General features: G+C 33.1%; 3 protein-coding genes across 3 annotated transcripts; 1 reads left to right on the top strand and 2 right to left on the bottom strand.

Moving 5' to 3' along the window:
- Positions 1-3,542: 3,542 nt before the first annotated feature.
- Bm5297 (Uncharacterized protein) lies at positions 3,543-5,197 on the top strand (the record flags this gene model as incomplete). Its single annotated transcript, XM_043075402.1, has 6 exons — positions 3,543-3,591; positions 3,812-3,961; positions 4,241-4,296; positions 4,751-4,830; positions 4,939-5,021; positions 5,169-5,197. The coding sequence occupies 6 exons, from the start codon at positions 3,543-3,545 to the stop codon at positions 5,195-5,197; spliced, it is 447 nt and encodes a 148-aa protein (XP_042931336.1).
- A 3,037-nt stretch (positions 5,198-8,234) lies between these two features.
- Bm18128 (Uncharacterized protein) lies at positions 8,235-9,685 on the bottom strand (the record flags this gene model as incomplete). The annotated part of the gene is made up of 4 exons (XM_043075401.1): positions 8,235-8,362; positions 8,437-8,577; positions 9,073-9,340; positions 9,617-9,685. The coding sequence occupies 4 exons, from the start codon at positions 9,683-9,685 to the stop codon at positions 8,235-8,237; spliced, it is 606 nt and encodes a 201-aa protein (XP_042931335.1).
- Positions 9,686-10,739: 1,054 nt separating this feature from the next.
- Positions 10,740-12,095, bottom strand: Bm5025 (Uncharacterized protein; the record flags this gene model as incomplete). Its single annotated transcript, XM_001898235.1, has 4 exons — positions 10,740-10,835; positions 11,005-11,081; positions 11,524-11,605; positions 12,015-12,095. The coding sequence occupies 4 exons, from the start codon at positions 12,093-12,095 to the stop codon at positions 10,740-10,742; spliced, it is 336 nt and encodes a 111-aa protein (XP_001898270.1).
- Between the last annotated feature and the right edge of the window lie 144 nt (positions 12,096-12,239).

The raw sequence follows: 12,239 nt of genomic DNA, 5'->3' as shown, positions 1-12,239 counted from the left end.
TTTATGGAACCAACAATGTTTAATTAGTATATGAGCAGGAATGAATAGTAGTGTGTTGAAGATAAAACGTAGGCAAATATAAAAAGAATATAGTTGGGGACGACGCTTCTAGGAGAGACAGACTAAAGCTAGTGCAGGTATTGTTTCTGCGATCTTTTTATCGCTGACATTGTCATCGGATATTTGCTGCAAAGCTGCGGTTAAGTTTGGTGTGCTACTTATTTGAGTTGTTAATAGGAAAGAGTAAGGTCGACAAATATATGATTACTGACCAGTGGTCAAGAAGGCACTTCAGCAGAAATATGCTGTAGAAAAAATAAAGTTGATGAATGTTCAGCTCGACTGGCTCAAGCTACCACCCATACCTACATGAAAACGATAAAATTAAAGATGTTGATGACAGCGATTAGGACACTATGATGATGACACTAGTTGACAACGTTGACAATGACTACTCTGCTTGATATCTGCCTATATCTCCGTATCCTCTGCTCACTGACTGCTGGCGCAGGTGCGGAAGAAACAGTCCGGTGGTAGTGATCGCGCCTCCCTCCCACGTCCCTTCCGTTTCACACCCCCAACTTGCTTCTCCCATCTCGCGCACAAATCAAAACTACAATAATGACTGACTAGTACTGATTGATAGATGAACCGGTTCCCAAGATATCTAGCTGATAAAAAAATTGCCAGTCCATTTTACCCTTTTTGTACTCACAATTATTATTGATCATCGTGCTGTCACCGTCTTCCATTTCATTTTGAAACTAACCAGGTTACTTCATTTAGTGCAGCTGATCATCATAATTTATTACATGATTAATCATATATATATATATATATATATATATATATATATATATATATATATATATATATATATGGTTAGATTGTATATTTTTATCTTTCCTTACACGTGTGTATTTATCTTTCCTTACCTATCTCGTCTGTGTTCAATTTCTCATTCCTATTCTCCCAGTCTGACGTGCAAATATTTTTGTGAGATTTCTGCTTGCTGTCATCAGCCTTTCTGATAAAATGATTTAGAAAATGAAAAGGTGCGGTTGATTTTGCTCTTTGTGCGTAATTCCATATAACGTATTCGATATCAAGGAAGTAATAATAGTTATCTCATCATTTAGTATATCCATACTTAATAATAAAAGAAACTCACTCGGAATAGCTTTCGACTGTCTGATGCTAAGTTTCCTGGGACTCCCTAAATGGTTCTTTTTAACTTGCTCATGGCTTCTGAAGGGTGAATTTTTCAACAATCTTAGTTATCAAAGTTCATCTTAGCTTCAAAGTACAAATGTTAAATGTTGTCATGTATTTCACTAAGGAAAACTTGTTTTCCATTCAGTGATAATTGAATATTTTAAACTGTGTCAATCTCAGAAACAAATTTTTTCCGATTTCAATTTTCCACTTTCGAAAACAAATTGAAATCTCTTTATTTTCTTTCTTTTTGTTAAAAAAGGGTTGTAAGGGATGTTCGATGTGATATTTTGTGACTTCTTCCATATTAGTTTCTGCTATCCTTAATGATTTTCTAAAATAAGTCTTTAACACTCTCATTTTTCAATTTGTATTCTATTTAACACAGAATAAAATGCAGAAAAATATTATATTATAAAATGCAAAGTATTACGAAATCGCCAGTACAAAGTGATTTTTAATGGGAATTCATTACACAAATATAAACCTAGAAAAAGTGACAAAATATACCGCTTTGGTTTCAATCTAATACACATATAAAATTATGGTAAAAACAAATTTGATAAAAATAAAGAAACTTTAAATGATTTTGACCATCAGCCATTATTGTTATTCATTTTCGAGACGATGTGACAACTGTCATTCGTCAGTTGAGTCGTACGGATTACAACCAAAAATGGAGACCCATCGGACACGGACCAATTTTGACTGAATGCTCCAAATCTTTGTGACTTGAAAAAAACTTTGTACAGCCAGAGTCTGTTTCGATAAAACTATATCAGAAAAAAGTTCGGAACGAAAAAAAAATAAAACAAGTGGTTTAGCTTTCATTTCATTTGCACCGTCAAATTTAAAATATTTCAACATTCTACTTCATTAGAATATCCGTGGACATTTCAATACGCACATTCAATGGAAATAAGCAGCTAACTATTATCAGCTAACTATTAGTTGGCTCTAATTAATTTACTTTAGCTTGGATTCCAGTAGATGTAATAAATTTGCGCTTAACTTCAACTCGGATATTTCCAATGAAATCAGAGGAAAGTTATAACAAAATTGAGCATTAGTGATCGTACCATCTGATTAACCGTACAGTTAAATCAGTTTATATAAGTTATTTACTGGGACGACAAAATTAATTATCATAATTTCATCAGGAATCGTCAGCATTGTTAGCAGCACTTTACTAACATATGTATAGCGGCATTACTAGTGAATGAGATTTACTTTTTTCAATTTTTCAACCCATTCTTCATCAGAAACTTTGAGGGAATATAAAAGGAATATTAACTAATCAAAAATATTAAAGTGCATCTGATGGCTTTTATCGGGAACCTTTCCTTAATCTCGATTTATCGGGATTCTCGGTGTCAACAAAATTAACGAGTATTATTGTTAAATGCAATGGATATTGTCCTTTCTCGTAGCACTAAAAAGAAACGTTCAGCGCTGTTTATATATTATGTATATTATAAACAACGCCAGTAACACTTCCGAAAAAATTGAGAACTGGTCAGATTTAATTCATGTAGCTACTAAAGCGTTTTTCCGAATGGATAAAATTTGCATATGAAGGATTATTTACTCCTGAAAGAAGTTCTAAATGCAATTAAATTAGAAAAAGCAATGATATACTTATTGGCGAGCCTTTCACATCTTACTTAGTTCCTCGCATGAAACTCCCGGCTAGTGCTTCATTTTAAACCGACCCAACATCACAAAATTGTTTCATCGAGTCGTCATTTTCATTTCGCTCCTTTGTGTGTGATGGATGGCAGTGGGTGATACTGAACAGTGTCGGAAGGGTGACCTGTTGTTGGGGAGGTGATGGGAATGAGTAAAATATACTTGTCTCGAAATTTTTCCTGGTGGCAGTAAACAGAAAAGTGGTTCTTGCTATTTTGACTCGTATCTCAAACTTGGGTAATTAAACCTTTCTGGTAAAATGATTAATGCAAGAACGAAGGCAGCAGTTCGAATCCCAGTAAGGCAAATTAAATGATATAAAGTAAAAAGGGAGAGCGCAAATGACACCATATATCCCAACAACCGATCCAGCGAAAGGATTTTGTAAAATGAATTTGGTGGGTAGGACCATACGCTTTAATGGACGGAAGGTCCTTTTAAAGTCACAAAAACAGGGTCTTCAGGACGTACTTATTGGTATGGTGCTTTCTTTTAACGCATTATAAAATGTCTAAGCATTATGTATATGACTTAAAAGAATAAGGCTCTGTGGCTTTGAACAAAGATGATTACTCTTTCTTTGTTTCCGTTTTCGATATCAGCGATAGTATTGATTAGTTTTCAGGTATATCGGATATATGTACCTGCTATGGTTGATGTGGTGTTTCATGTTAGCTACTCCTGCAGGTATGACATAATTTCTATTGTTGGGAAGATCGTAAAGTCACATCTGTTTCAAAGCTGTACTCTTGTTTAGGACGTCATGTATAGATATTGGGTATTGTAGTTCAAATAGTGTTACTTATTCGTTAAAAAAAAATCAAGTTTCAAGCTAATTCTGTAGGGTCTTTTCAGCTTGAACCTTAAAATGGCCTGGGATTTACGTGAAATGGCTCTTAATCTTCAGAATCTGTTGCACTACTTTGTCGTAACTGCGGGCATGAGATTGTCGAAGGTTCAACGCTTACCAGTGAAAAAAGTGTGAAAGCTATACGTTCATATAATATGACTATTTTGGGCCGCAGTCAGCTCGTTCAAGTCTTCGAAAATGCCGTCCGTACGTTTGAATTTTCTTTTTCAATTCAGCAAGTCACCATACTTATCCCTTTATTCTTGATTCCTTTGACAACACCGGCAGGTGTTTCTCGGTATTTCAGAACGTTGGTTTTGCTTACAAGTTAGTTAAACGTCTTCATCCTTAGACAGTTGAAATTTAAAGTGTATTGTATGTAAGGGATCAGCAGACACTGTTTTTTCGATGCTTAGAAGTGAATATTTTCTCTATTCAATATATTATTTGCTAGTTTATCACTATTTTGCATTTAATTTCTTGCAGCTGAAAAATTCGATGTGATAACTGCTTCAACCGCTGAATTGAGACTTGCAGGTAAGGTAAGCAAACCTTGAAACTTTGTTCCAACTTTCCATTATCGAGTGATTTTTTAAAGGTGAAAAAAAGGTATTTAATGATTCGTTTATGTGAATAATCTACCAAGTGAATTTAAAAAGCTTGACATATATTACCGCCTGATGGAATGCAAGATGAAATCAGATTCCATAAATACGCTGTCCTTCCAATAGACAGTAATTGATAACTGGAACCACTGTTTCCCTGTCATTTCTTGGAACGGTTTAATTCTTTCATTTTTTTTTTCTTTTTTTTTTTTTGGGATGATCTAGTAATGTGTTTACTAAGGTGTTCCACAAACATTCCTCATTGAGACGATTTATCAAAAGTTCTAGTCATGTTCATACTATATCTTAATCATCATTCTCTAGTTCTTATTTTTGATTTAACGCTAAAAAAAAAAAAAAAAAAAAAAGGAAAAGAAATATTGTTTTGCAGCCTTTCCTAGCGGATACTTGGTGGCCGAATTATGAGTGGACTGTTTGTGTATGCCCTAGCTGTGGTTTTCATTTGGGATGGTATTACTTCTTGTTTTTGCCGTTTCGTTTCAATTTTTTTATTGACAAAAAGCTTTGGCATTTGTTAAGAAGAGTGATTTTTGAAATTCCTTATTTTTTATATTTCAGGTATTTCCAATCGGGTAATATTCAATCGAAATTACATAAATCATTCTTTGGGCTTGTGCTGGATTACTTAATCAGTGAAGAATGTAAGGATTTAAATATGCACGTTTTATGCTTTGATGAAAATGATTTTTAGGGAACACGCATGCTGACCATATATATAAATCAAAAATATATCGAATATTGGAAAGTAGCAATTTTTTCTATTATATTTCTATCATTATTTTTTTCAGATGTTGATTTGCTGACGTGGGTACCATAGCTTAGAAGCGAGTGACGTATGACGTCGATGTTTATTACCAGTATAGCGTAATGCAATTAGTTTGCTTTATTACTCATTAGATTTGAATGCAGTAATCTTAAAATAGTTCTATATTACTAATTATTGCTCTTCTTATATATACACATTTTAATAGTTTGAGAAAGTAAACATACTTCCTTTTTTGAAGTGCGCAGAAACATTATATAAAGCATAATGGAAAAGTATTTCTGCCGAATTTTAAGGAATATTTAAGTAGAACATAACTCACTTGAAATTTTAATTATTAAATCATTCGGTTGACTTACTTTCGTATTTTGAGACTAATTGTTTATTAAATCATTGTTGACTTGCTTTCGTATTTTGAGACTAATTGTTTATTGATGTAATATATTTTTACTATTCTACTGAATATTTTCATTATTTAAGTTCAATCTTTGTAAAAAGCAACTAATTTGTACTTTTTGCCTTTAAAAATATTATATGTATATAAAATACAATGTTTCGTTTTTTCGAAAACGGGGATTTTGTAAATCATGCATAGCCGTCATGTTGTCAAAAGCAAAATGAAGTGCTAACTTTATGGAATGATAGACTATGAATTATTTGGGTTTTCATGTTAGTTAGGCTTCAGGTATTTGCATATTGTTGATTAACATGAATTTGTTACAAATAGGAAACATATCTGCCTTTTCTGTACCATGAACATATGATTGCAAGATTTAAAATCAAATGATAGCATAATTCTGGGAAAAGGTATTGTCGCGAAAAATAGGATCTGATTTAAGTAATTTATGCAGCCGAAAAGAGAGTACTTTGCTGAGAAGGCGACGTTTGACCTTGTGATAAAGGTTGGTCGGAGTTATTGAACAATGTCAGGAAAATTTAGGAAGTAAATTGGAGAAGCAGAGGAAGTGCACAATGTCCGGAGCTGCTATCCCGACTAAATAGCTACCTCCTTTCCTCTGTATATAGTTTACAACAGAGCGTATTGATAAAGACTGTTCATATAGGATCATCTCTATTCTATACCGTAATAATTGCATTTTAATAATATCATTTACTGATAAGAATGAATGCCGGACTGGAAGACACAATTTTTAAACACTGAAAGTAAGCTTAGTTTAAAACAAAGAAGCTGACAATGGGAAATGGACGTATAAAAGTATGTTTATATCTAATTGACGGCAGTGGTGACCTTGGTGCCTTTATATTTTTTAATCTCAACTTATGAACTTGTTTCAATTATTTGAAAGCAAATATTATGTAAAATACGTACGGTTAAGAATCAGTTATCTATTGACTCTTAATTTGAACACTAGCATAGTGGATTTTCATAGATAAAAAATATCAGTCATTCTAGGTGTTGGAAAATTATTCTTATTAGTTTATGGTTATTCTGGTGTCATATGTTAGTGAATTAGTAAATAATTTAAAAGTTCAGCCAAATTCGTTTTTAAATGGCCTTGAACTTAACAATTAGTTCGCATTTTTTGAGCGGAGGCAGTCATTTCTGAGGATTTATAAAATCCCATCTACTTTAATTTTGAAATGCCAAATAGTATATCTCAGGACAAATTTCAATAAGTTCAGGCATGAAGCAGTGGTAAAGAACTTCTCGACCTAGCAGTAGTTAATGCACTGATTGATAAGACGGATCCGATTACATTTTATGGCAGCGCACACACAATTTATGTATTTGACATCGACGAACTACCACCTTATAATGTCCTCAAGTTATTTGCTGTCGATCGAAAAACTTACATCTACAATTACCAGTTAATACCACATTGCAACACATAAATAAAATGAATTTGCATCACAAAAACTATTAGGTTCATAAAGTCATTCAGGATAATTCTGGTATTGGGAAAGGCTTCTAGTATTTACCGTGTGTACAAATTATAATATTCTGAAAACCAGTTTTGAAGGCATTTCATATATTTCAAGGAATCCGACAAGTCCTAATTTCCAGCTCGGACGCGCTGGACAGGACGGTCATTTCGGAACGCTAACTTCGATGAATCGGCCTGTTTTTAGAACTTGGAGTGAGTCTTATGAGACAGATAAGGGATTGGACTTGCTATTTTCTTGGTGATGCATCTCATATCATATATTCAATTGTAGCAAGACAACTTCCTTCAACGACATGTAAATTTTATGACAAAAAATTCTATTTTTTCACACTTGCATTTATACAGACTGGATTACGCAATTTAAACTCATGCTTGGCAATCGCTTTGAAATTGCTTAGGAAAGCACACAGACTCTGTAATTGTTGCCATCAACTCATTTGAAAGAATAGAAAATTATCATTGAGCTTTAAAACTGAGTAATGAGGGTGACATTTTTTAATTGGAAATATATGAGATACAGAAATTCTTGCATGTAATGATTAGCTTTAATATTTAATGGTGGGATTAAAAAGATTTCTGTTATGGGATAGGAATATGCCGACTGAAGGGTCGCATTTCCAAATCAATAGCAAAAGAATTCATCAGAATGGACCAATAGAGGATTTTATAAGTTGGGAAAAGGAAAAAGGTTTCTGAAACATAAGATTAAGGACAATTAGGCAAGACATGTAAACTGTTGCTGATTGCGTTTACTTGATAAGATCGCAAGCTGCTGAAGTATTTTTTCTTTTTTTGCATTATCTGTTTCTATGGCTTAATATTTATATATAATGTGTTTTTGACGTTAGCAGAAACAATTCTAAGAAATAGGAAATTCGAAAACCGAAGAATTTGCTCTAAATTTTGTTTAAAATTCGTTCAAAATTAGGATTTCTTCATGGTTTATTGAGGATGAAAGATGAAGCATAGATAGATTGGAGAATGATTCGTTGCCAAACGACTTTTTGTCCCTTCTCATCAGTAGATATAAAAATTCTACATTAATTATCAGTGAACTCAGATAAATGTAGAATTCACATGAAAGTTATATGATAAAAGGTAACATTAACAAATATTTAAAAAAAAAAAAAAAACATTCATTCGACAAACACAGTCAATTGATCGCTGAAAAAAGTGACTGTTTTCTAAAATACCATGCGATTCCCTTCATTAAATTGTAGTGTTAACAGGAATTTAACTAATTCCGAAGGAGTTGTAGAGCTAGTAAGGAATGACTCGAACTTACAGATTTGCGCTCCATAATATTTCTCTGCTTAAAATATATGGTGAAAAATGTAATAACAAATACAATAAAGGATAAAATTACAATAGCACAGCATAAATGACCGCATAAACTACTAGCTCCACTCGTCTCTTCATTGAACACTCGTGTCGTTACAAGTTTCAAGTCTGAATGAAGCAACGCAGACAATAAGTGTTCCCTGGATTGTATTACTTTACCGACGATGTTTAAATCAAGGTGATTGGCTGAAAATACCAACAAACTTGTTTGCTATTACGAAAAAGTGCCTTTTCTGCACCAATTTAGCGACAGTGCTGAATTCCTTCAACAAGAAATTCCAATAAAGTCTTAAACACCATTTCAGCTTTGAAAAGGTCTACGCCAGACTACGTCCTTCTTAGCAACATTTACTAAATGCATTTCGAATGATAACTTTTTTGTCGCTTTTTTAAAAAGTGATTTTTTTCGACAACTAAAAATAAATTCAGACTTCTTGAATTTGAGATATTCATTACTGGAAATGCAACATTTCTTTAATACGTTACTTGCATTGGTAAACTACAACAAAAATGGAATGGCTAACAATTAATGCAATGATCTTAACTTATACGACCTTGACGCGTCCTTCCTATTTACACTTTTTTTTCAGATTTTCTTAATAATTAAAATTTTACTAACAAGCACTACTTAAAAAAAATTTCTTATAACTGGCCAGCTTGCTAAATATTATAAATGATAACCTTGCAGAAATGCATAAGTGGTGGCATTCCTTAGCACAAGGAATGTGATAAAATTATTTGGTGTGCCACAGAAAATAGTGCCAACCAAGACATTTTTTACTTCCACTGCACTCACCAGGTTACATTGAATAGCTGTAGCACATTCTTCATTGATCCAGCGAGCTAACGCTGCTCGAATTGTATTCACATTGATTTTAAGAACTGACGGACACTCAAAAAATTCGACATAAATCCAACGTGTGCCATTCCTTACATCATTTTGAATATACTCAAAAAAAATTAGAATAGAGTTTTCCATGCTATAAACATGACAATATTGATTGAGGGAAGTTGATTAAGGAATTCCCGATATGCTTATTTGCTAAGATCATGATTCTAAACAATATTTAGTGTTCGCGATACTACTTATATCTCATCCATTTTAAAACAAAACTGCATCAGTAATGTTTTAGGAAGTCAGCTCACGACTGCTGAATATCGTCTAGGAGGAACATACAGAATTTCAAAGCAAGTTGTTCAAATTTCAATTCCTGGCAAAACAAACCTGAGTGGCTCTTGTTGTGATACAGATTATATACAACCAACTGAAGCCCAATAAAACGATTATGGGCATTAAGAGTTGAAGGATCGCGAATTTTTAACAAATTTTAAGAGGACGTAGGAGAAATGTTACGCTTTTTAGGGGCACTTTCACTATTCGATGTGGAAGGGGCGCGCATTGTAACATATTTTATGAAGAGGTGGTGAAGACAGTAATAGTAACAGCACTAGTAGCAACACTGTGTAGAGGACGATACTATATCATTAGTGATTATCTACGATTGACCGATAACACATCACTCTTACACTAATTACCCTTTTCTTTGCCAAATGCAAACAATCAACCATCTCAAACAGTCTTTAAGTTTTCTCTGAGTTTATCTGTAAAATGATATAATAATAAAAAAAAAAAAAAACTCAGCGAAACACTACAGATGACGAATTTGCAATAACGAAAAAAAAAATCGTCCTCAGCAATAAATCAGTGGAACAAAAAAATCTTCAAGTTCTATAACCAGAGTTATTGTGACAAAGTGCTACTTTATAAATATCGTCAGTTTGCTAAGAGAAAGCGATCTCATAGCAAATTTCTAATGATATTGCACAGCACTATAGTGAAAAACAGGTCAAGAAACTAGAACTGTCGCAAAACTTACGATATATTGCGTCGCTTCACTGATAAATTTAAAGATTTGATATGAAAAAAGTTAGTAAACAACAAAGATAAAAAACCCCACCAATAAGAAATAAGACATGATATCTATTTCCCAGCTTGGTGAAGCGACAATTAAGTGGTACATTCATAAATCTCGCTAACTGTAACTGGTGCATAATCTCGTGCCATTAATGTTAAAGGACACCAACAAAAAAAGAATATTAACCCAAGCTAAGATTTCAGTAACATCCAAAAAGCTATATTCAGCATTACTAATGTGAAGGAAATGTGAACCTTTATATACATCCTAAATAAACAGTGTAAATTAATTGGTGAAACATATAAAAACCTAAATTACAAATCAAAGCCACAATCAATAACTATGCAGTAATCAATTTCGAGGAGCGAATGAACTATGCAGAATGTTGGCTTTATTTGAAAAGTTTGAAAGTACTGCGTTAATTTTAATGACTTATTCCTTCCATTTTCTCAAGCCAAATCCATAGTCTTTCCAATAGGAAGTTGGCCAGCGATTCGCGCGATTTGTTTCAAATGGTGCTGGGTAGTCCTAGAAGAGTTACAATTTTTTCAAATGCAAAACTTTATGTAAATAAACTTCTTGAACAAAAATAATGAGAAAATTTCGAAAGTAAAGTAGAAAACCACTAATTCAACATCCTCTACGTTACTATCCAAAATCTCGTTTGGAACCAGTTAGTTAAAATTCCAAAACCAACTTCAGGAGGTCTCCATTCCAGAACAATCGGATCATCAGGGCGCACGACATGGTAATATTTCCGATAATAAGGCATAGCTGAAAATTATCTAAAATAAAACTAGTAAAAAAGTGCAACAACAACACTATAACTTTACTGAATTGCAGGAACCGACTGAGAAACAGAAGTACAAAACATTAAGATTTAAGACATCTTTTAAATGTCATAACGAACCTATAGTTTAAATGATGAGAAAAAATAACGGGAATTGTTATGTCTATATAGCATACTGGAGCATTAAATAGGAAATGGCACTTTATAAGCCCTTCATTTCTCATTTTATGATGATGAGGACTATCAGTATGACAGGAAAAATTTTTCAGCTTGATGTAGAAAACACGAATTAAGAGCTCATGGCATCTTTAAAGGTAATTAGGTTAAGCAATATCATTGCTGAATAAAATATGATGAATCTAAAGTAAACAGTGTGTTCTCAATTCCATCATCCTTAAGCAAAATTTAATTCAAAAAAATACTAACAATTATATCCCGAGCCGTACTTGAAAATATCATATATGACAATAACAGTCATCGGAACAAAACAAAATACAACACCAACGAACTGAAACGACCCAATTGGAAAATTCACATTAATTATTCGACAGTGTGTAAAGAGACTGTTTTGTTAAAGTAAAACTATGAAATTCTCTGTAAGAAATAAAGTGTAACATCTGAGTATGATGTCTTACAAACAAATACATAAAATAAGGCAAAGATAATATATAGTAATTTGATTAAACACGTGTTTTCAAACGACTTTGGTCTTCGAAAATTTTTAAATAAAAGTTACATAAATCAAGTATCTGCAGGTCTTTGTATCTTTGTTAAAGTTTAATGTGCAAAAATATGTTTGCTTGAGAATAACTCTGAGAACTGGAAGAAGTTTGCGGAACCACCGCTCACATGACATGGTTGAGATGAAATATTTATAGCAGTTTTCGCCTGTCTAAAAAAATAAACAGAAATCTCACATGTGTAGGCCAATTATTCCATAGCCATCGAGGATATGAACGGGCAACTCGTATCATTCGTATCCATCTTGATGTCACCATTCCTGCAACACACTACTTCTCGTCAGTCAATGACCTAACTTTGCACAAGAAGTAAACTAAAAGAACTACCGAAATGAATTAAATCGAACTAAACAATTTATCTCCTCCAAATCTGTTATTCTTGCACACCACTTTCTCAGAAAC

Source organism: Brugia malayi (assembly GCF_000002995.4).
Source record: "Brugia malayi strain FR3 genome assembly, contig: Bm_v4_ChrX_scaffold_001, whole genome shotgun sequence".
Lineage (NCBI taxonomy): Eukaryota > Metazoa > Nematoda > Chromadorea > Rhabditida > Onchocercidae > Brugia > Brugia malayi.
This window is presented reverse-complemented; position numbering and strand designations above follow the sequence as displayed.